This window comes from Mandrillus leucophaeus, unplaced genomic scaffold (assembly GCF_000951045.1).
Source record: "Mandrillus leucophaeus isolate KB7577 unplaced genomic scaffold, Mleu.le_1.0 Scaffold123, whole genome shotgun sequence".
Lineage (NCBI taxonomy): Eukaryota > Metazoa > Chordata > Mammalia > Primates > Cercopithecidae > Mandrillus > Mandrillus leucophaeus.
In genome coordinates, this window is record NW_012100654.1 from 5,951,517 (window position 1) to 5,976,731 (window position 25,215).

At 33.9% G+C, this 25,215-nt stretch overlaps 1 protein-coding gene across 2 annotated transcripts in view; it reads right to left on the reverse strand.

Moving 5' to 3' along the window:
* Positions 1-25,215, reverse strand: part of STXBP5L (syntaxin binding protein 5-like) — a 503,509-nt gene that overhangs the window by 160,930 nt on the left and 317,364 nt on the right. For both annotated transcript variants that reach the window (XM_011971605.1, XM_011971604.1), the window contains exons 13-18: positions 22,956-23,103; positions 21,984-22,051; positions 11,787-11,827; positions 7,441-7,658; positions 5,243-5,415; positions 3,414-3,539 (exon numbers count right to left, since the gene is read on the reverse strand). In XM_011971605.1, coding sequence (XP_011826995.1) covers positions 3,414-3,539; positions 5,243-5,415; positions 7,441-7,658; positions 11,787-11,827; positions 21,984-22,051; positions 22,956-23,103 — 774 coding nt within the window. The remainder of the gene's footprint in view (positions 1-3,413; positions 3,540-5,242; positions 5,416-7,440; positions 7,659-11,786; positions 11,828-21,983; positions 22,052-22,955; positions 23,104-25,215) is intronic.

Below are 25,215 nucleotides of genomic sequence, written 5' to 3' on the forward strand. Positions count from 1 at the left end.
TTTTTTTGAGATGGAGTTTCGCTCTGTCACCTAGGCTGGAGTGCTATGGCACAATCTCAACTCACTGCAACCTCTCCCTCCTGGATTCAAGCGATTCTCAGTATCTCTAGTAGCAGGGATTACAGGCACGTGCCACCAAGCACAGCTAATTTTTACAATTTTAGTAGAGATGGAGTTTCACCATGTTGGCCAGGCTGGTCTTGAACTCCTGACCTCAGGTGATCCACCTGCCCTGGCCTCCCAAAGTGCTGAGATTACACGTGTGAGCCACTACATCCAGCCCAGATGATATTTTGGTGAGACTTTGAACATGAAACTTTTGAGTTAATGCTACAATGTTTTAAGACTTTTTGGAGCTATTAGAATCAAATGAATGTATTTTAAATATGAGAAGGACACAAATTTTGGGAAGCAGGTTCACAATGTTGTGGTCTGAATTTTTGTGTTTCCCCAAATTCAGACCATCTAATCCCCAAGGTGATGGTATTAAGAGTTGGGGCCTTGGGAAGGTAATTAGGTCTTTGGGAGGTCTCCACTATTCTTAATGGAATTCATTTTCTCATAAAAGAAGTCTGAGGGAATTTGTTCACTCCTTCTACCAAGTGCAAACAAAGCTAGAAGGTGCTATCTTTGAAGCACAGAGCAAAGCAGAGAGCTAGACACTCAATCTCCTGAGACCTTGATTTTGGACTTTCCAGTCTCCAGAACTGTGAGCAATAAATCCTGGTTGTTACAAATTACCCATTTGTAAGATATCTTTTTAAGCAGCCCAAATAGACTAAGACACTTCTCTTGTTTTTTCCTCAAAGACAAAGCTTCTAACATTTCACCATAGAGCATATTTGCTAAAATGTATCAGATTAAGAAAAATTCCTTCCATTTTAGCTATTAGTTTCTTTTGAAGTCATAAATGGATATTTAATTTTATCAGATGTTTCTGTTTTTTGCATTCCTGACCATCCTATAGTTTTTCTACTTTATTCGTTAATGTGATGAATTACACTGATTCATTTAAAATGTTTAAAAACCTTGAATTCCTGGTGTAAACCAAACTTGGTTATGATATGTTACCTTTTTTAATTGCTAGAGTATCTACATTTTGGTTGGGATTTTAAAACTATCTTCATAAATGATATAGACTTACAACTTTCTCTTTTTGTAGTGCCTTTTTCAAGTTTTTGCATCAAGTTTTGTTGGCCTCATAAAATGAGATGAACATGATTTCATCTTTAATAATTCTCAGGAACATTTAATGTAATACTTGTACAATTTCTTTCTTTAAAACTTGGTGGAATTTACTCTAGTAGCCACATGAGCTAGGATTTTGGCAGTGGAGGCTCTCTATGAGATAGATGTCCAAGCTGTTATTTTCAAACAAGTACAAGTTATACAGAAGTTCTGTAATAACTTTCACCTCCACAGTTCCCTTATGAGGGAAAGTATTTTTTATCTGACCTATTCTAACAACCTTCAGCTTCTGAACCAGGTGATACATCTTTATAGTCTCTGAATTCTGAAGTCTCCTTGTCTTTACAGGTCAACCTCTAGAGAAGGGAACTCAGAAGATGGCTTGAGCTCAACTATCTTTCATGGTAATTACTTGGGCTAGAGAATAATCATATATTCTTACCATATCAAATAATGAAACAATAGGCTGTCCCACAGTCCATTCCTCCTCTCCCATCATCCATCAACTGTTGTTGCCAGCTTTCCCATCAAATAATATTCTAGTCAAGAAACAAGCACTATGTTCACATATATCCTCCACACCCCCCCGAAGAAAACTCCAGGTACTCAAAGTTAAGACTGTTTTCCATGGACTCCTTACTGATGGTTTCAAGGCATTCTTTTGGAGCTTATAAGACTCAGCTTAGGAAGTACAGACATAAAAGTGAAATATATAAGGTAATGTATTATTTGATAAAAGTTGATTCCAAATAAGCACAGAAAGATGAACTATTCAGGAAATGGTATTGGCACAATTCTTACTCATCAGGAAAAATATAGTTTAATACTTATTTCATATCTTATACTTAAAAAATTCCAGATAGATTAAAGCTTTAAACATCTAAAAGAAACAAAAACCATATTAGAGAGAACATAATAATTTTTTTGTTTTTATTACATTTTTATTATTATCTTGAAGTGAGGAAGGACTTTTTAAATAAGACAGAAATTCAGAGCCATAAAAGATAACAAAAAATAGAATTGCAAAAAATTCTTTAAAATAGAAACCATCTTAAACAAAGTCATAAAGCAAACAAAAGCATGGAAGATCACTGCAAATTACACTATAGAGAAAGCTAACTTCCCTAATATGTAAACAGTTTTCACAAATCTCTATGAAGGCCAACAACTTTACAAACAAATGGACAAAGAATAGAAACAGAATGTCACAAAACAGGAAAAGATGTTCAATTTCACTTAAGATATAATAAAATTTTACTGATATTATAATAACACACTACTCTTTACTTAACAAACTGACCAGGATGGAAAGTTTGATTATACATTGTTGTAGGAAAGGTTGTAGGAAAGTAGACATTCTAAACATTGTTGTTGGGAGTATAGTTTGACACAACCTCTATGGAGGGCTACAACCTAGAAATAAGGATTAACTGAAATTAAATTAGACTTTAATGGGAATAAAATCCAACTTTCAAAGACCTGATGTCTGCTTGAATTATGTTGTTCTCACCCTTCAGTAGTTTTTTAACCTAGACTGCCAGAGGAAATGCAGATACTTTCTGGAGGAAAATATCATCTAGAACTTCAAATTATAATATTCATTTCTCAATTTATAAAAAACAGAAACAACTAAGAAAAAAACCATACAAACTGGCATACATGAACATAATATAATGTGACCCAAAACTAAGAAATGTAATAGACTGGATACCAAATATGGAAATATCAAACACATATTTAAAGTAACAGATTTTAAAGTTATACATTCAGTATGTTCAAATAAATAAAGAAAAGAGTGGTAATTTAGGAAGAGAACAGGATGTTTTAAAATAATCAAATGTAAGGTCTAGAACTGAAAAATAATACCATCAGATTAGACACAATTGAAGAGGGAGTTAGTGAACTCGAAAGGATAAGTCAAAAGAAAGTGAAATATAAAGAGAAAAAAAAGACAGAATATAAAAACAAACAATAAAGTATTAGTGTAATAAAATCCTAACAATCTCCTACTAACATCAAAATTGGGAACACTATCACAGGTTTGACTTCAGGAAAGAACAAAAAACCACAATGTGAATTTAAATTATTTTTCTTGTATATTGTTAAAATTTAATAAAAATCTAGGTGAGGGCTTCTTTTCATTTTTAGGACTTGAGCAGGGAACATCTAAAAAATCAAACATATTAGCTAAATAATACATATCAGAAAAAAGTTTAATTACTTACATTCCATATGCTGAGCTTACAGCAAGACTAGTAATCTGTTGTGGAGGTTCACCATCTACCCACACCAACTGAATAACAAGTTCTGCTTGATATCCTGGAGGCATTCGCACTGGCCGTGTCTTAACACTTTAAGAGCAAAAACAATCCTATTATACACAGTTTAAATAAACATGGTCAAACTTATCTTGAGAATTTACATAGAATCATGCTACAGAAATATACAACACCAGGCATTGCAGGCAGCATGCAGATGGACGATGTCTTCTAGCTTTCTCAAAATGCACTGAGTCCTTTATGATTACTTAGTTATTTCTTTATGTGGCTTTTCAGTCAGTTAGGTCCACAACTTCAACTGGCCTTTAACACTTCAATTTTTTATTTTGAGAATATTATTTTAAGTTATTTTTATTATGTAATTATTTTTCTAATGTAATATATGTTACATATATATCAGTTATAAAGCATAACAATAAAACAAATGACCATTAACCTACCCTCCAGTATATATATCTAGCATCTGAATTCTTATTTTCCTTTAAATCTAATATCCTTCTCTCACACTTTCCAACCAACCAATTATCAAATACTGTTGATGCTACTTTCAAAAAATATATCCATGAGCTAAAATTTTATGATGATGTTTCCTCTTTGTAGATTTTCCTCCCAGTAATATTTGCTCATTTTCCTTCTTTTTATGTACTTCAAAAGAAAAGTTTTGAGAGGACAATCAATGATTACAAACGTATAGCATCTGCTAATTGTATGAATTTTGCTCCTAAAATCTTATCTCTCAATTTTCCATAAGCATATTTGTAAGAAATGGGAAAACTAGTTGTCTAAAGTTTTTTGAGTGGCAAATGTAGATATGCAGCTCAAAGAAATTCCCTGCTTAGGCTTAATTCTCCAGCCGGCTAATACTAGAAATATTTGGTTTGATGGTATAGAAGCAGTAAGTAGTAATTTATACTCTACTACTAAAAATCATAAAAACAATAAAATATTACCATGGGCTTGTTAACTTTAGGTTTTACTGAACATGATGTAAATCTTTGTTTAGTTTATTAATAAATAACAGTTTTAAAAAAGAAAGATTATGCAATATACTAGCAATCATGAGAGAAATCCTTTTTTCTAACATAGAACTCTTGTAGTAGATAGTAAACTTGGTTTTCTTTTTGGTTCCAAGAAAGCTAAATAAATTACATAAACATACTTTTAAAAATTATCATTATTATTTTTTTGGAGACAGGGTCTTATCACCCAGGCTGGAGTACAGTGGCAGGACCACAGCTCACTGCAACCTTGAACTCCTGGGCTAAAGTGATTCTCCCGCCTCAGCCTCCCTAGTAGCTGGGACTACAGGAGTGTACCATCACACCCAGCTAATTTTCAAACTTTTTGTAGATACAAGGTCTTGCTATGTTGCCCAGGCTGGTCTCGAACTCCTAGCGTCAAGCATTCCTCCCACTGCAGCCTCCCAAAGTGTTGGGAATACATGCGTGAGCCATCACACCCCATAAATATACTTTTTCAATTGGAAACTACCAAGCAAGTGGCCAAGTTTCTGCCCTGCCAAACTTCCTATTCTATCAAAGCCATGTTTTCTTTAGAGTCCTTCTGGGAAGGAAACATATAAATAAGTAAATGAAGGATGAAAATATTATGCCCTCTTCACGGATGTTCAAAAAAAAGACCAGATTAACCCCTGAAGAATTGTAGATCACTTGACAACAACTTGATAATTAGAGAAAATTAATTTTATTTGTCACAATTTCAAAGACATATGATTCATATATAAAACTGTTTTAAAATTTGGTAGAAACTCTTACTTGAGGCATGGGATACTGTCCTTTGTTACTCCTTCACTAGCGACAGTGTTAGTGCTCCCAGAAAGACTCCCTGAAGAAGGAAGCTGGGCTGAGAGATCTGGAAACGGAGGACTTGTTTCTGGTTCAGGGGTAATAATATCTTCAACATCATACTGAAGTCGTACCTCTAATGACTTAAAAAAATCAAGTTTAAATTTAATCTAAGCCACAATAATAATCATCATTTTAATTTAATCTAAGTCATAATAAATAATCACATTAAAATACCTGATAACTTTTTAGGAATCATTCACACAGTTTTTTTCAAATTAATAAGTTCAATACTACTTATAGTAAAGTTGAGCAGTATCTCATACTAAATCAAATAGTTAATTATATGGAATATTCAATGGCAATCACAAAAAATGTAAATTTTTAAACTTCAGAATTAAAAGAAAAATAACTCAGTGAAGATAAAGTTTTTATATAATAAATATATTTTACGATATAGTATAAATTACAATTTGATATGTGATAAAATAAAATGAGAAGTTGGTTATGGTTATTCCAATGAAAGAAATTAAACTTTTTTCATATACACACACAAACATGTATGTGTGTGTGTATTGTATATGTTTGTGTGTGTATAAAAAAATTACTTGTTTAAAGTATTTAGTATAAAAAACTTTCATTGCATTTTTAACTTTGCATTAATTCACTAAAAATTTTCCAATAGAAATTCCATATTTTTGGTTGGTTGTTTCATTACCTTGGCTTTTGTTTAATTTAATTAGTTGATCAGAATTACTTGATAAAAAGCATATAACAATTTATATAGGAATAAAAAGGTGACCTAAAAACCTTTTTTAAACTAAAAAAATTTTAAAACTAAATACTTTATGAATGCATAAAATACATTAAATGATTTAATTAGAGCTGATTTTATAACACATATTTGCCTTACAATGTAAAAGTGAGCATTTTTGAGATTGAAAACAGTTACTTACAAAAATGTCATTATGGGAATATTACCAAAATTATTGTCATAATTATTTTAAAACTATAGAAAAACCTCTGGTGGTGACAATACAGTTACCAATTATTGAGTGCTCACTACAGTAAGGACACTATTATAATGTCTTTATACAATCCTCACAAGAACCCTATGAAATTGGTATCTGTATTTCAAGTTTATTTTCCCATTTTATTTACACAGGGAATTGTACACGTGATGAAACTGAATCATAGCTACATTCTACTGCTGACTTACGACTTGCTCAGAGTCACACAGATATTTAATGGGAAAGCCAGAATTAAAACGTAGGTTTATCTGACTCCAAAGCCTTGGCTTTTAGCTACTATATAATAAAAGGGTGATACTAATTTTAGCTGTTGAGGTAAAAACACTTACACACAGGCCTATAGTAAATAATCTTTATATTCTGGTAAAAGGGGCAAGGTAGAGAAGGACAATTGTTTATAGGTGGCTTCATTTAGAATTAATTTATCTCATAAAATCATTATTCTTTTGAATAAGTGGAGTATTCATTGATTTAAAAATTAAGATTAGGTAAGGTTGCCCCGCAATTAGATCCACCCCGTAAAAATGTTGCTACACAGAAAATCATTAAAAATAACCTTATTGTAGCTGAGAAATAATCATGTACGGCAAACAGTTGATGAGAAAATACAAATCAGATACACTTAAAAATTAATAAAAGTATAGAACAAAGAAAGCCTGCATTAATTTGATTTTTATGCAAAATAAATCAATAACTACAGGTATAAAACCTATACATTTTATTAGTATATATAGAAGAATATATAGGTATATATTCCACAATATATACATATTTCAAACCATCATGTTGTAGAGTTGACTTATTTTGGCCAGGTAGCTGCGACTCACATAAAATCAAAGAGAAAAATGAGAAAATTGTGACATGTTTAATTTGTAACAAGATTAACTTAAAATACTAAGCTTGTTTTGACATTGAAAAAAATATCAAGGTTTGATAGAGAATTGTTTTGGCCTTTTAAGCCAAACCATTTATTAATATGTTATAGTAAGTAACAATAATAATTTAAAATCCTACGAATTGTATTACTGACCATATAGTGCACACTTCATGGAAACTATACCAAGTAGTAGTCAAATCTATGATAATAGTTTTCTTTTAATAACTGTAAAAGTGAAAGTTAAATTTTAAATAACTTACCACTATTTCTGTTGTAATTTCATGTCTGCTGAATTTATAAATTATGACATATGCAGAGACTCCTGATACACAGAATATTCTGCTCTCTGGACACCAGTAAATCATCTGAATGGCAAATGGGTCTTCCTCTACAATTTCACATGTTTGTTTTCCTTCTCCGACCTTCTGTTTTTCAAACACTTTTGAAGTTTTTAGCTTGTACAGCATCTGCAGAGTTACTATAAGACATCGAAGCACAGTTATCTTCTAATTTAAACTTAATTCTTAGATGTTATTAAAGCTTTACCAAGATATTTGTTAAACCACAAAAGTAAACCTAAGTAGACAAAGTGAATTACATTTATCTAGTAAGCATTTAATGCCACGCTTTCATATAGTACAGTAGCTAGAGGGAGACTACAGGGAAAAAATAAACATTCCTTGAATATATACTACATACCAAAGAATATATAGTTGCTTTCTTGAGTCATTCTCAGAAAAGTTTCATGAAGGAAGTATTTTAATCATTATTTATTGATGAAAATATTGGGGATCAGAAAGTCTAAAATGGGAATATTGAAAATAATTCTTCCCTAGCAGAGACTTCTTAATTCTTTATCTCAGTTTTCCCCTTTCATTGCTAGATGAGAGGGTGATGGTATTCCTAGAGGGTTTACTCCTCTCAACAAATTTTTAGACACTCCTTGAGATAAGAAACATTGTAATTTACCAGTTAGCAATATTGGGAGTCCAAGAATCTGTAACTATTTAAGAAGGGATCTTTTCTGAGTGGCTCTGTGTCAAGAAAGGGTCAGATATAATCTCCTAAATTGTGTTTGTGAACTGTTTTCAAGAATATTTGGGGGAATATTTTTCCATTGGAGACCAGATGATAATAACTCTATAAAAGAACTATGATTCTACAAAGGATCCTTGAGTAAAGTTTTAAATAAGAGTCCTGTGAAAAGTGCATCACCTGAATCTAATAATGAGAAACATTAGTCAAAACCAGACTGAAGGAGATTATATAAAATAATTGGCCTAAACTCCTCAAAAATCTCTATGTCATGAAATGAAGACTCAGGAACTTTTCCAGATTTTTAAAAACTCAGAACATACAATGACTAAATGCAAAAATAATCCTGGAATTTTTTGTTGTAAAGAATATTAATCTGCGGCCGGGCGCGGTGGTTCACACCTGTAATCCCAGCACTGTGGCAGGTCGAGGCAGGCGGATCACCAAGTCAGGATATCGAGGCCATCCCGGCTAACGTGGTGAAACCCCGTCTCTACTAAAAACACACACAAAAAAATAGCCGGGCGTGGTGGTGGGCGCCTGTGGTCCCAGCTACTTTAGTCGGGAGGTTGAGGCAGGTGAATGGCGGGAACCCAGTGGGCAGAGCTTGCAGTGAGCCAAGATTGTGCCACTGCACTTCAGCCTGGGCAACACAGCGAGACTCTGTCTAATAAATAAATAAATAAATATATATACACACACACACACACACACATACACATACATATATATACACACACATATATATACATACATATATATGTGTGTGTGTGTATTTGCAAAAGCTGAATAAAATGCGCAGATTAGATAACAGTGTTGTGTCAGTGTTAATCTACTGGTTTTGATGACTAAAGTCTGGTTATGTAAGCGAATGTTTGTAGGAAATACACACTGAAGTATTTAGGGGTATGTAATGTGTCTCAAACTTACTCTCAAATGGATAAGAAAAAAAGCTATATGTATATATGTACATGTGTGTGAGAGAAAAATGTGAGGAGGAAAGAGAGAAAGAGTAAGAGAGAGAGCCGGAGAGAGGGAAAGAATATTTGGAGAATCTGGTTGAGAGGTATAAAACATTTCATAGTACTTTTTTTTGCAATTTTTTGTAAGCTTGAAATATGTCAAGCTAAAATAGATTTTTTAAAAAATGGGCAAAAGATTGTATTGGGTGCTATAGCCTGGCTTCTGAGGTCAGGATATCATTTCTATGATTATTTATGTTACATGACAACAGTAAAATGATGTTGCAGACATCATTAAGGTCCCTCATTAGTTGACTTTGAGTTAATAAACAAAGAGTTTATTCTTAACAAGCCAAACCTAATCAGATGGCCCCCTTAAAAGAGGGACTGAGGCCCTCCCTGAAGGTAAAGAGACACTCTCTCTTGCTAGCTTTGAAGTAGCAAGCTACCATGAGCTCTGAATGTGCAAGAAAATGAAGTCTGCCAACAATTACATAAGCTTGGAAGAGAACCTTGAGTCTCATGAAGCCGCAACCCCAGCCAACACCTTGATTACAGCCTTGTGAGACCCCGAGCAAAGGACCTAGCTAAGGTATAATCAAATTCCTAACACACAGAAACAGTGAGATGACAAATGGGTATTGTTTTAAGCTGTTAAATTGTGGTAATTTATTACTCAGCAATAGAAAACTAAGATACATAATAATATAAACTCAGTTATTCAAATTCATTTTGCTTTCTGTATTAGACAGTGTTTCACAAAGTTAGCGAACCAAGTGATTTTTTTTAGACATCCATTAAGTTGGAGATTGACCTTGATTACAGTAAAAATATTAAACATGCTGCCATCATTTGCAATTTATATTCTAAATGTGATAAAATATTTATTTAAAAACTACCTTCTCAAAATATTATTATGCATGCTTAATGGTGTTATTCACTCTAATAATTAAAGTGTTAAAGTGTTCTCTACATTTAATTTAATTAATTTATTTATTTATTTTATTTATTATTGTTATTTTGTTTGGAGACGGAGTCTTGCTCTGTCACCCAGGCTGGAGTGCAGTGATTTGATCTCGGCTCAGTGCAACCTCTGCCTCCCGGGTTCCAGCAATTCTCCTGCCTCAGCCTCCCAAGTAGCTGGGACTATAGGTGCATGCCACTACACCCGGCTAATTTATATATATATTTTTTCTTTCAGTAGAGACGGGATTTCACTGTGTTGCCCAGGCTGGTTTCGAGCTCCTGAGCTCAGGCAATCCGCCTGCCTAGGCCTCCCAAGGTGCTAGGATTACAGATGTGAGTCACCACGCCTGGTCCTCCACATTTTAAAAGCCAAAAAGTGACTGAGGCGGTGGGAAAGGAGCATTGGCATCACTATGCAATGAATTTTGTTCCAGGAACAAACTCAAAGATTCATCAACAGAAAGTCTGTTGCCCTTTGAAGTTTCTCTTTAGGTACTTGCTTTTTATTATGTGAAATCAGAAGGGGACTTTAGAATGCATGAGTTTAGATCTTTTAATCCTTTTCTCTTGCTGATAGTTTGTTTGCTTGTTCAAGGGACTCTACCTTGTGGGCTAAGAATATTGTCAATATTCAACCTTCTTCCTCTGCTTGTGTGTTTATTGTAGTCTTCCTCAGAAGCTATTCATTTCTACAGCTTCAAACATCACTTTTATGCTGCTTCTTCATTGGTTTCCATTTCTGACTTTTCTCGCTACCTGCTGGATATTTTTACTTGAATTTTCTGGTTTTACTAAAAAATTCAAAGCTCTCTTATATTCCTTCTTTCCAAAAGAGTTACCTACATCTTCCTGGTTACTCATATGCAGAAACTTAGAGTCACTGTTAACTTGTTCTTCACTCCTATTCCTGTCAAAAGTTAACTATCTTCCAAAACTCACACTAAATGTTAACTCCATCAAAATACCTTTCCTGGATCTACCAGGTCTCAATAAGGCTCTCTCATTTCTGATCTAAATAATCTGCATTTAGAGTTCTTATATTGCTTTCCCTATAGTTATATATGTGCATTTCTTTACCTTTTCTAATGACCACAATTTTTCTGAAGGGTATATGTGAGTATAATGAAGTCTTAAGTATCTTTGCATGACCTTCAACATTGAGCAGAGTACCTTATTTATTCTTTAAGTTACATAATTCTCAAGAATTTAAAAAGAGTTCTTACAGTTATCAAATCATTTGATCTTTGCAGGATGTGGTAGATGAGTGGGGAAGAAAAGAGAAAACTGGAGGGATATAAGCACTTGGCGAAGACCACACAGGTAGGACGTGAAGGAAATTCCTTGAACAGAGTTAATCTGACAAAGTTTGGTACTTTTTCTGATGTATCATGCCTCTTGTAGATATAATGGGTTGCTGACAAAGAGTGACTTAGTCTTGTTTACCTTATATTACAGAAGAGAAGTAAAGTAGAGATAATACTTTCAACTGATCTAACAATGTAGGTAATGGATTTTTGTAACACAGCCACATATGTATGCTAAAAATATATCTGAAATTTTAATTGCCCAAACTAAAAAGTGGTAGTTGGCTATAAGTAAATACTAACCAATTGGTTTCTGTTGTACAGAAACTTGAAACTTACTTGCAGAAGCATCCCAAAATTTTATTGATCCATCTGCATGACTAGATGAGAAATAAATTAGCATTAATTAAGGTATACTAAATAAAAATAATAATCACTCCAAATGTACAGAAACTTGAGTTACTGTTGATACAATTTTGATTCAAAAATACCACGTTAATGAAAACTAATGTATGCTAAACCATTTCTAAGCTTAAAACAATGGTTCATTTCTTAAACAATATACTAAAATCTAAAGATTAGAAAAGGAACAATAATTCCTTAGACTTTACTGTAAAAAGATTGTATGTGTAATGGAGAGCAATGAAACATGGCCCGTGGAAAGTGAACAACATATTTTCATGTAAAATTATTTATATTCAATAAAATGATAATTTTGATATTAATATAAACATGAATTGAATATCATAGTAAAATTGAAGTTAAGTTTCAAAATATAAAACCAAATCATCAAATGTATCTAGAGTTGCATCATTATTTGGTAATAATCAAATGTCAATTCTATAAAAACTCATCAAGAAAATAGAAGAAGATATAATACTTCCCAACACTTTTGATGAAGTCAGCATTACCCTGACATCAAACCCACACAAAAACATTACAATAAAAGAAAATTACAAACCGATATTCCTCATGAGAATAGGCATAAAAATTGTCAATAAAATATTGGCAATGCAAATCAAGTAATATATAGAAAGGATAGTACACAATGACTAAGAGGGTTTTCTTAGGAATGTAAGACAAACACTTAAAGAATCAACTACCATATTAAAATTCACCATATTGACAGATTACAAAAGAAAATCCATATTGTTATCTCAATAAATGCAGAAAAAGCATTTGACAAGATTTATCATCCATTCCTAAAAAAACTTTCAGTAAACTGGGAACAGAGGAAATTTCTATAACCAGATAAAAGGTGTGTAGGAACAACCTACAGATATCTCCTAACATACATAATAATGAAAGATTGAATGTTTTCCCCTAAGATCAGGAACAAAGCAAAAAAAATGTTCACTCTCACCATTCTTATTCAACATCTTATTGGAGGTGTTAAGCACTGAAATAGGGAAGAAAAAGAAATAAAAGGCACACAGACTAAAAGGGAAGAAATAAAATTATTTCTATTTGCAGATTTTATGGCTATGTAGAAAATCCCAGAGATTCTACACAAAGGATACTGGAACTCATAAATGATTAGCACAATTATAAGACACAATATCAATATACAAAAATCAATTGTATTTCCATGGAATAGCAATAGACATTTGGAAATAACAAAGTAGTACCACTTACAACAGTGCCAAAACCAAGAAATAGATAAAATTTAACACAGTTTGTGCCAGATCTGTATGCTGAAAATTGGAAGATGTTGACCAAAAAATAAGGCATTAATAAAAGGAGATATATGTTATTGATAATTGTATCACTTATTAGATGTTTGTTCCCCTAAATGGCATATACATTCAGTGTAATCACAATTAAAATATGGTAAAACAATTTTTTGTAGAAATAAACAAACTGATGGTCATACTGCCCAAAGCAATGTGCAGATTCATCACTATTCCTATCAAACTACCAGCATCATTCCTCACAGAAGTAGAAAAAAAACTATTCTAAAATTCTTATGAAACCAAAAAAGAGCCTGAATAGCCAAAGTCATCCTAAACAAAAAGAACAAAGCAGGAGGCATCACACTACTCAACTTCAAACTATACTATTAGGCTACAGTAACCAAAACAGCATGGCACTGGTTCAAAAACAGACACATAGACCAATGGCACAGAAGAGAAAACTCAGAAATAAAGCCTCACACCTACAACCATGTGACCTTTGACAAGGCTGACAAAAACAAACAATGGGGAATGAACTCCTTATTCAATAAGTGGTGCTGGGATAAGTGGCTAGGCATATGCAAAATAGTGAAACTAGACCCTTACCTTTCACCATATACAAAATTTAACTCAAGATGGATTAACAATTTAAATGTAAGACCTCAAACTACTAAATACTAGAAGAAAACCTAAGAAATACCCTTCTTGATATCAGCCTTGGCAAAGAATTTATGGCCAAGCCCCCAAAAATGATTGTGACAAAAGCAAAACTTGACATGTAAGAACTAATTAAACTCAAGAGCTTCTGCACAGCAAAAGAAACTATCAACAGACTAAACAGACAACCTACATAATCGGAGAAAATATTTACAAACTATGCATCTGACAAAGGTCTAATATCCAGAATCAATGAGGAACTTGAAAAAACCAAAAAGCAAAAAACAGATAACCCCATTAAAAAGTGGGCCAAAGACATGAACAGACACTTCTCAAAAGAAGACATACAAGCAGCCAATAAACATGAAAAAATGCTCATCATCACTAATCATCAGAAAAATTAAAATCAAAACATGACCAGGCACAGTGGCTCACACCTGTAATCCCAGCACTTTGAGAGGCTGAGGGCGGCAAATTATGTGAGGTCAGGAGTTCTAGACCAGCCTGGCCAACATGGTGAAGCCCTGTCTCTACTAAAAATACAAAAATTAGCCAGGCATGGTGGCACAGACCTATAATCCCAGCTACTTGGGAGGCTGAGGCAGGAGAATTGCTTGAGCCCAGGAGACAGAGATTGCAGTGAGCCGAGATCATGGCACTGCACTCCAGCCAGGCCAACAGAGCAAGTCTGTCTCAAAAAAAATAAATAAATAAAAAGAAAGAAAGAAAATCAAAACACAATAGGATACAATTGTACAACAGTCAGAATGGCTATTATTAAAAAGTTGAATAGTAACAGATGCTTGCCAGATTGCAGAGAAAAGGGAATGCTTAAACATTGTTGGTGGGAATGTAAATTAGTTAAGCCACTACTGAAAATAGAAAGCAGTTGGGAGATTTCTCAAAGAACTTAAAACAGAGTTACCATTTGACCCAGCAATCCCATTACTGGGTATATAAACAAAGCAACATAAATCATTATACCTAAAAGGCACATGCACTTGTATGTTCATTGCCATGCTATTTACAATGGCACACGGAATCAACCTAGGCACCCAACAACAGTGGACTGGATAAAGAAAATATGGTACATATGTACCATGGAATATTACATAGCCATAAAAAAGAGTGAAATCATGTCCTTTACAGCAACATGGATGTTGTAAGCCAGCACAGGAACAGAAAACTAAATACCACATGTTCTCACATATAACTGGGAGCTAAACATTAAGTACACATGGACATAAACACAGAAACAATAGACACTGCAGACTACTAGAGCAGGGAGGGAAGGAGAGGGATTTGGGTTGAAAACTACCTGTTGGGTACTATGCTCACTACCTGTGTCTAATATGCCCACATAGCAATGCTGCACATGTACCCCTGAATCTAAAATAAAAGCTGAAATTATTTTTTTAAAAGAAACTAGATTAGCCAAAGTAATTTTGAAAACTAAAAACAAAGTTGGAGAACTCAAACTACATAAGGTTTAAGTCTCACCCTAAAGCTACAATAAAGTTTTTGTGCTACTGGTGAAAAACAGACACATACAGCAGTGAAACAAGGTAGAGAGTCCAGAAATAGAACCATATTTATATGGTCAACTGATTTTTTATTTTGAGAGGTGGTTAGTCACTGAATGGCTTACTCTATTTTGTTAATAGCTTTATTCAGATGTAATTTACATAACTCTAAAATTCAACCACTGTGAGTGTACAGTTTGATAATTTTTAGTAAATTTACACAGTTGTCACATTGACATCATCATCCAGTTTTAGGACATTTCCGTCACTCCAAAAAATTACTCATGGCAATATGGAACCATGTTTCCCATCCCCAGCAGATCCCCAATAATCTACTTTCTGCCTATATAAATTTTTTTTTCTTAGAATGTTTATATAAGTGGAACCCACATAATATCTACTGTTTTTGTGTCTGCATTTTTCACTTAGCATAATGTTTTTGAGGATAATCTTTCTTACATGTATTAATAATTTGTTCCTTTTTGTGGTTAAATAGTATTCCATTGTATGGATATACTCTATTTACCCCTTCACCAAATGATGAACATTTGGGTTGTTTTCAGTTTTTGGCAATTACAAATAAAGACTATGAATGACTTTGTATGTTTACTCTAATTATAAACTTACAGATATTTTTAAACTTTATTACTAAAAAAAATCTGCAGGATGTTGGTCTGAGACTCTATATACCCTGACAAAATTTAATTCTATTTTATTTTTCATCATGTAATACTTGATATGAAAATAACAATGTATGTAACAGATTTAATATACAGAATATAATCGTATTGAAACCACTCAACCAAAGAACTAACATTACTAATAACTTGCATCTACACATGTGTGGCCTAACAGAGCAGTCCCCAACCTTTTTGGCACCAGGTACTAGTTTTGTGGAAAACCACTTTTCCACAGACGGGGGTGGTGAGAGATGGATTTGGGCTGAAACTGTTCCACCTCAGATCATCAGGCATTAGTTAGATTCTCATAAGAATCATGCAACCTAGATCCCTTGCATGTGCAGTTCATAATAGGGTTCGTACTCCTATGAGAATCCAATGCTGTACCTGATCTAACAGGAGGCAGAGCTCAGGTGGTAATGCTCACTTGCCTGCCACTTAACTCCTGCTGTGTGGCCTGGTTCCTAACAGGCCATGGACTGGTACTGGTCTGCAGCCCAGGGGTTGTGGACCCCTGGCCTAACATATTACTTATCCTGGAACAAGGTCCATGTGTGCTTCAGCAGAATGTTTTTCTCCTATTGCTAGGTGTAGTGTTTTGTATATCTGTTAGGCCCAATTGTTCTGTAGTGTTTTTCAAATACCCTGTTTCCTTCTTGATCTTTTGCCTAGTTGATCTATTCATTATTGAAAATGTGGTATTGAAATATACTACTATTATTGTGTTATTCTGTTCATTTTTTCAATTTTGTCAATGTTTGCTTCATATATTTTGATGCTCTGCTGTTACATTCATATGTGTTTGTACTTTTTATATCTTTCTGTTGGATTGACTCTTTTATTATTAGGTAATGTCTTTCTTTGTCCCTTGTGAGTTATTGGCTTAAAGTCCAATATAGATGTGTTCATTTCGTTCTCCTTTGGTTACAATTTGCATGGTACATCTTTTTCTATCCTTTCACTTTCAACCTACGTGTGTCCTTAAATCTAAAGTGAGTTTCTTGGAGGCAGTATATAGTTCTACTTTTTTCTATCAAGCCATTTTATGTCTTTTGATTAGGGAGTTTAATCCATTTACATTTACCATAATTATTGGTACAGAAGAACTTACTAATGCCATTTTACTATTTTCTATATGATACGTGGTTATTTTGACCTTCTTTTCTTCTCTTGTTGGCTTCCTTTGGGTTTCATTTATTTTTTTGTTTAGTGACATACTTTTATTCCTTTTTCATTTTCTTTTGTGCATATTCTATAGGCATTTTCTTTGTGTTTACCATAAGGATTACATAAAACATCTTCTAGTTATACCAATCTATTTTAAACTATAACAACTTTAACTACATACAAAAAAATCTACTCCTTTACATTCACCCTCTATGTTATTGATGTCACAAATTACATATTTTTATATTTTGCATCTATTATCATAGTTTTACAGTAATTGTTATTATTATTTAAATTATATGCCAGAAATCAAAGTGATTTATCCACCACCTTTACAATATTACAATATTCTATACTTGTCTATAAATTTAACTTTACTAGAGAGCTTTTAAGTTTTTGTATGCTTTGGTGTTGTTGTCTAGTGTGTTTGTTTCAACTGAAGGAACTCTCAGCAATTTATGTAAGACATGTCTAGTGTTGACGAATTCCTTCAGTTTTTGTTTATATAGGGAGGGCTTATTTCTCCTTCATTTTTGAAGTGGGTTATGCCAAATATAGTATTCTAAGTTGGTGGGGTTTTTTTCTTTCAGCACTTTGAGTATATTATCCCACTCCCTTCTAGTCTGCCATGCTTCTGCTGAAAAACCTGCTGACAATCTCATGGGGATTTTCTTGCATGTGATAAGAATTTTTCTTCTTGATGCTTTCAAGATTTTCTTTTTGTCTTTGATTTTCGACAGTTTGATTATAATGTGTCTCTTTATGAGCTTCTTTGGGTTCATATTATTGGACTTGTTTAAGCTTCTTGAATTTGAATTTCCATTTCTTTCCTCCAACTGGGGAAAATTTTGACCATTATTTCTTCAAGTAAGCTCCCTGCTCCATTCTCTCTGCTCCATTCACTCTCTCTCTCTCTCTCTCCCTCTCCCTACCCCTTCTTAAATTCCCATAATGTATACATCAGTCCACTTGAATGTGTTCATAAGGCTCTTAGGCCCTCTTCTTTTTGTTCCTCTGACTCAGTAATTTCAAGTGACCAATTTTCCAGTTCACTGATTCTTCCTTTTGCTTGGCCAAGTCTGTTGTTGACGACTCTCTAATGAATTTTTCAAATAAATTACCGTATTCTTCAGATCTAGAATTGTTTCTTTTTAATAATTTCAAACTCTGTTGATATTCTCATTTTGTTCATGCATCATTTCCCACATTTTGTTTAGTTTTCTATTTGTATTCTCTAATATATTGAGTTTCTTTAAGATGATTATTTTGAACTCTTTGTCAGGTAATACACAGATTTCTGTTTCTTTAACCCTTTTCCCATTTAGAATAAAAAAGTACAGCTTGCTTCCAGTGCTCGTTTAATTTTACATAAATACACTTTTTGAGGCTGAAGAAAATCTGACTGGTTTTCAATGTGAAAATAAAACATGAAAACTGTTCCTGGAGTTATTTCTGAACAGAACTAACATCAGAATAGTCTATTTCGGAAAAAATAGATTCACCAAATGAATCCTCAGCCAAAAGCTGTACAAGAATGATGTTACCTTCACACGTAGGAATGCTGTGTTTTCTAGGATATGACATTTTCAGTGACGGAGAATTACTATATTTTGTAAATGGAAATACCACTACTAAAAACAGAATTCTGTAAATACAATGATGTCTTTTATTTCCAAAGTCAATATACTAGAGTGATACGACAATAATAATAAAAGTGAGATATTTTGAGGTAAAGTTATCTTGGCATAAATGTCACAGCTGCAAGTGCTACCAGTGAGTATTGTTGGGACAAGTAGGAAAAGGGTTAATATCAGTTACTGGATTTTTTTTTTTTTTTTTTGCTCTCTCTGATTGGGCCATGTTTCCCTGTCTCTTTGTATGCTTTCTTTTTGTTGACTTTAATATGAAAAAGTAGTCACATCCTTATGGACTGACTTTGTACAGGGGACATTTTTCATAAATCAGTTCAGGTAGAGATTCTAAGAGCCTCTCAAACTTTTTATGGGAATTTATCTTCTCTGGGCTTGTGCATGTAATTCCTAACTAGTGAAGTTTTCCAGTTTCTTTTTCAGGAACTTGTAGTATCTTGCTGCCCCTAGTATCTGTCTGAAATACTGCAGGTTCTCTGATGCTACAAGCCACTGAAATATATTTTGCTCTCAGTGGCACCCAGGTATGCAGAGTATGCCAGATCTCTATCACATGATACAGAAATTAGTCCCTTGAGCAGCCACTATAAATCTAGAACATTGCATATATCTTCCACTCTTTTCTTTCCCTCAAAAAGGTGAAGCCATGAGTTGCACTTTTCCTCCTAATTGTGAGCTGTGCCAGCTCAGAAAAAGGACTGATGTTTCTGAAATGCCACACTTTTCTTACCCATTTCAGTGTGACCATTCTTGGCTTTGAGCTTGTCTGGGGTACTGTGACTTCCTAAACGGTTTCTGAAGTTATCATAATGGCTTTTTGAACCATATATTGTTGTAAAGTGAGTGTATCTGTAGAGAACAAAGTCTAGGGCTTCCTATTCTGTTACCTTGCTGATGTCACTCTCAATTAATTCTTTTTCATACTTTTTTTTCTGTCTTTTTACTCTCAAATTGTCTATGCTGTTATATTTGAAGTGAATGTATTGCAAATAACATATAGCTGGTCATGTTTTTAACCCACTCTATCAATCTTCATATTTGCATGGAAGTATTTAGACCATTTATATTTAATATAATTATTGATATGTTAGGGCTTCAGTAAACCATATAATTTTTTCTGCTTTTTTTCCTGTTTCCTCTTTTTCTGCCTTCCTGTTACTTGAAATATTATAGTGCTTCCATTTTGATGTGTCAGTAGTGTTTTTAAGTACACCTCTGCATAATTTTTAAAGTTTTTTTAGGTATTACATTGTATCACAACTTACCACATTCTACCAGTGTCATCTTATTACCAGTTCAAGATATATAAAAGCCTTAACTTTCTTTACATCTTTTTATCCTCTCCCATTTATAATTGTGTTAAATATCTCCTCTGTACACATTTAGAACCATACCAGTCAATGTGATTATAGTAACATCAGACACTGTTACTATAATCTTTGCTTCAACCATAAAATATACATTTAAAAATTCAAGAGATGGAAAGCCTATTGTATTTATCCATACTTTTGTTATTGTATTATTTCTTCCTTCTTGATGAACCAAGGCTCATTTCCTTTCTGTGTAGGGAACTTCCTGTAGTTACTTTTTTAAAGGTAGATTTGGTGTTGAAAAATTCTTAGTTTATTGCATCTGGAAATGATGGATTTTGATCTTTATTTTGCCTTAATTCTTGAAGGATATTTTCACTGGGTATAGGATTCAGGATTGAGATTTCTTTTCTTTCAGTACTTGAAAAATACTCACTTTTCCTTTTGGCAGGCAGATTTTTCTGATGAAAAATCTGCTGTCGTTCAAACTGGTTTGGCCCTATAGGTTAGATGTCATTTCTCTATTGTGACTTTCCAGATTTTTTTCTTTTAGTATTTACTGCTCAGAAATTTGATGATAATTTATCTTGGTATAGATTTATTGGGGTTTGCTCAGCTTCTGGAATCTGAAGGTTCATGTTGTTTTGCTAAATTTGGTAAGTTTTCAGCCATTATTTCCTTAATACTTTTCAGTCCCACCCTTTCTTCTCTCCTTCCTCATTTATTTCTGTTGACACAGGGAAGGGGATAGGGAATGGTAGCTACTCATTACTGCTGGGCAGTGGTGAGAATTCTAGCTCCCCACTGACACCACAAGAGAGGGGTTTCACCCCATGATTCAAAGCCCCAGCTCCCTACTCTGCTTTATCTGACACTCTGGGGAAGCTGGGGTACCTCATTATACCTTGACAAGGGTGAAAGTCTAAGCTCTCCACTTGGCCTTTACTGGAGTGAGTTGGGGAGGGCCACAGTTGTGTGTGTGGGAGGAAGGTGTGTGTGTGTGTGTGTGTGTGTGTGTGTGTGTGTGTTGTTAAACCTAAGTAGAGAGATTATTTTCTAAATGTTTTCTGTCTTGATATACTGCTGCTTTCTTCATTTCATAGCTAAAGAGAGCTAGTTTTTGTTGGGATTTTTCATCTGTGTCCATTCACATTTCTAGGTTACTAGCTTCTTTAGCTCTAATTCTGGGATATATGAGGCAGAAAGAAAACTTAGGGAACTGACTTCCATGTCATTCTTTAAGACTTAGGGGTCCTACCTGGTCTGACGCTTCTTCACATTTCCTAGTCATCTTATGTTTATCTTATATATAATATCCAGAGTTTTTAGTCATTTAGTGGGAAGAATAGGAAAAAGTATATTTATCTTCCCATTAGCAGAACGCTTATTACCTTTTAAATCTCATATTTATCATTAGCTATGTCTCTATTTTTGTTTCTAATATTAAAACATCAAGTGGGTTGTCATACAAAGAAGTGTTATTTCTGGTGCTGTAAGTTTTGAGAAATATTTAAAATAACCACCTCATACAGATATAGAGCAGCGATTCCTGAATTTGGCAGAAATAGGTAAGTGTTTGTAAGGGCCTTTGTAAAGCTAATATTCTGTGATTTCCAGTGAAGACTGATATCTCATGACTTCCCCACTTTGACTTTCTCCTGGTGATATAATCTATGCTTTCTTTTTTGTTATTATGTTTCCAATGGTTTGATTATATCCTCTGTCAAGATGAGAATCTTTGGGTAGAAGCAATTTCTTATATCTTTACTTTTACTTAAACTATTATTCTGCATAGAACACAATTATGGAAAAGTATCAAGACTCAGTAAACATCTTTGTGTTGATGAATTAATAACTCACAAAACACATCTACTTACCCAGTAATAATAATTTCTGGATACGTTTGTGCTCCAAGGTTCCAAGCTCCTCCACTGATTGGCCACTCCTAAATAGATTATCCAGAAAGTATATATATATATGTTCAAATGGCTTAGAAATTTAAAATGGAAATAGCTTAAAATAATGATAAAAAGTTCACTTAAACAAACTAACTGTAAAATAATCAAGAATGAAGTGTGTAGCTGTCTTTTAATTTTTTCATTGAACAAACACGTCTAAATGCACAATTCCATCTCCCTTAAAAATATAGATTTTAGTCAATCTTACCATTTATATAAACAAATCAAAGAAGTATTTTTAATTGTACAAATACAGTGTTGCTACATGTGTCATATAGTCTCATATAGTCTGTGTACCACCAAACTACTGTGGTGCCATTTAACATAGAAGCTATGTAAATAGTGTCTCTTGAAGTTGTCCATCCCAACAGCCCTGGGAAAATAACAGAAATCATAATAGATAATCTGTTACAATTATAAATAGTTGAATCTTGTAGTAAACTATAATAAAAAATTCTAGAATGTTATTTAACAAATGACTTTTAATAATTATGTTTCCTAAACCATTAATTAATTATTAACTAGGAAGACTTGAGTCTTTTTGTTTTCTTAAAATATAAGTTTTCATCTAAAATAAAGCTTGTATCTTATGACTCAAATATATATTAATATAAGTACATGCTTAGTATATAAATGCACATAATAGATAAGTATATCAGTATATAATTATATACCTTCTATATAAGAAATTATACCTCTGTAGGCTTAAAGCTAAGTAGCATTTAGAAAGTTTGAATTTAAGAAGTTACGTCTTTAATAGAGTTGGTTTTTAAATTAGAAATAATTTAGTTCAAGTCCTCCTATATGGAATGTAAGAAAATAAAGTAATGGGAAAAAGTATGATCATGTGATATGAATACAAGAAAAGTTATTTATAATTTCTACTTTTACCTTATTACTGTATCCTTGTTTTTTATGCTTGACTCCTATGGAATACAGTACTAGAATCAAATCCGGAGGACAATCTGCAAAGTATGCTGTGCATGTAACTGGTGATTCATGAATGTCCATGGGATATGGATTTTCAAAGATTGGAAAACTAACAGATAAAGACAATATATCAGTGTTATTTTACAAAGAAAAAATAGCAAATAATTTTGATAAAGTAAGCCCTAAAATGTCTCTAAACGTTTACTATAAATTTCACTTGTTTTTTAAGTACCATAAAACAAGAATTGTATGAACAAAAATGATCTTTTTGTAACAGTAATTTATAAAATGTAATGTTAATGCTAGTAAAATTTTACTCAAGCTCAAAATTTACTTCTCATAATTCTAACATTCCACAGTGGCATTGCTTTGCTAATATAGATACAATGAATTCTATTAATCTGAAACTATTATATAACAAGTTTACTTAGTTAATTCACTAAAAATAAACTAAGAACTTTACCTACATACAATGGTAAATATTTATTTCGTATCCTTACAAATATTAAAATATAAATAAATTTTGACTTTCTTTCAGTGGGGGTGCTATGGTTTGGACGTTTGTTTGTCCCCTCCAAATCTCATCTTGAAATTTAGTTCCCAGTGTTGGAGGTGGAGCCTAATGACAGGTGTTTGGCTTATGGGGCAGATCCCTCATGAATTGATTAATGTCCTGTCTAGGAGGTGAATGAGTTCTCCCTTTTCGTTCCTGTGAGAGCTGGTTGTTAAAAAGAGCCTGGAGTCTCCTCCTTCTTGCTTGTTTCTTCTTTCATCACGTAACCTCTGCACACACCAGCTCAGCTCCCCTTCACCTTTTGCCATGAGTGAAAACAGCTGAGGTTCTTACCACATACAGATGCCCAATCTTGTAAACAAAATAAACTTTTTTTTTTTTTTTTTTTTTTTTTTAAATTACTAGCTTCAGGTGTTCCTTTATAGCAACACAAAACAGACTAAGACAGAAAATTAGTACTGAGGAACGGGGTGTTGCTATAAAGATACCTGAAATTGTGGAAGCACTTTAGAAATGAGTGATGGGTAGAAGTTGGAAGAGTTTGGAGAGCTCAGAAGATAAAAAGATGAGGGAAAGTTTGGAACTTCTTAGAAATTGGTTAAGTAGTTGTGACAAAATACTGACAGAAATATGGGTAGAAAAGGCCATGCTAATGAGGTCTCAGACAGAAATTAGGAACTTATTGGGAACTGGAGCAAATATCCCCATTGTTGCACTGCGGCAAAGAACCTGGCTGCATTGTGGCACTGTAGCAAAGAATTTGGCTGCATTGTGGAAGGCTAACCTTAAGAGTGATGACCTTGAGTATCTGGCAGAAAAAAGTTCTAAGCAGCAAAGTGCTCAAGAAGTGGCATTGTTACTTTTAACAGCTTACACTAAATTATGTCCACAATGGAATCACCTAATGGAAGAATCTATAATTAAAAGAGAAGCAGAGCATTAACATTTGAACAATTTGCAGCCTGGCCATGTGGTAGTAAAGAAAAGAGTGTTTTCAGGAGGGGAATCTAAGCAACTACTTGCTAAAGAGATTAGCATGACCAGTAAGGGAGCAAGGTATTAATAGTCAAGACAATGGACAAAAGGTATTTCAGAAATCTTTGAGGCCACCCATCCCATCACAGTCCCAGGAGCCTAGGAGAACAGAATGGTTTTGGAGGACAGGACCAGGGCACCATTGCCCTGTGCCCCTTTGGGTCGCTGTTCCTTACATTCCTACAACTCCAGCTCCCACTATGGCTCAAATGGACCCAGTTGCTGCTGTGGTTGCTGCTCCAGAGGGCACAAGCCATAAGCCTTGTGAATCCACATGGTGTTAAGTCTGCAGGCACCCAGAACACAAGAGCCATGGAGGCTTGGCAGCTACCCCCTAGATACCAGAGGATATATCAAAAAGCCTGGGTGCCCATGCTGAAACCTGTCACATAGGCAGAGCCACCAGCAGTGTGCAACCTCAGTCTGGAAAAGCCTCAGGCATTCAACTCCAACATATGAAAGCAGCCACATGGACTGTGTGCAGCAAAAACATGGGGACAGGACTGCCAAGGCCTTGGGAGACCACTCCTTGCACCAGTGTTTCCAGGATGCAGGACATGGAGTCAAAGAAGATTATTTTGGAGCTTTAAGATTTAATGTCTACTCTGCTGTGTTTTAAAGCTGCATAAGACTTGTTACGCCTTCCTACTGGAATGGAAATGTTTACCCAAC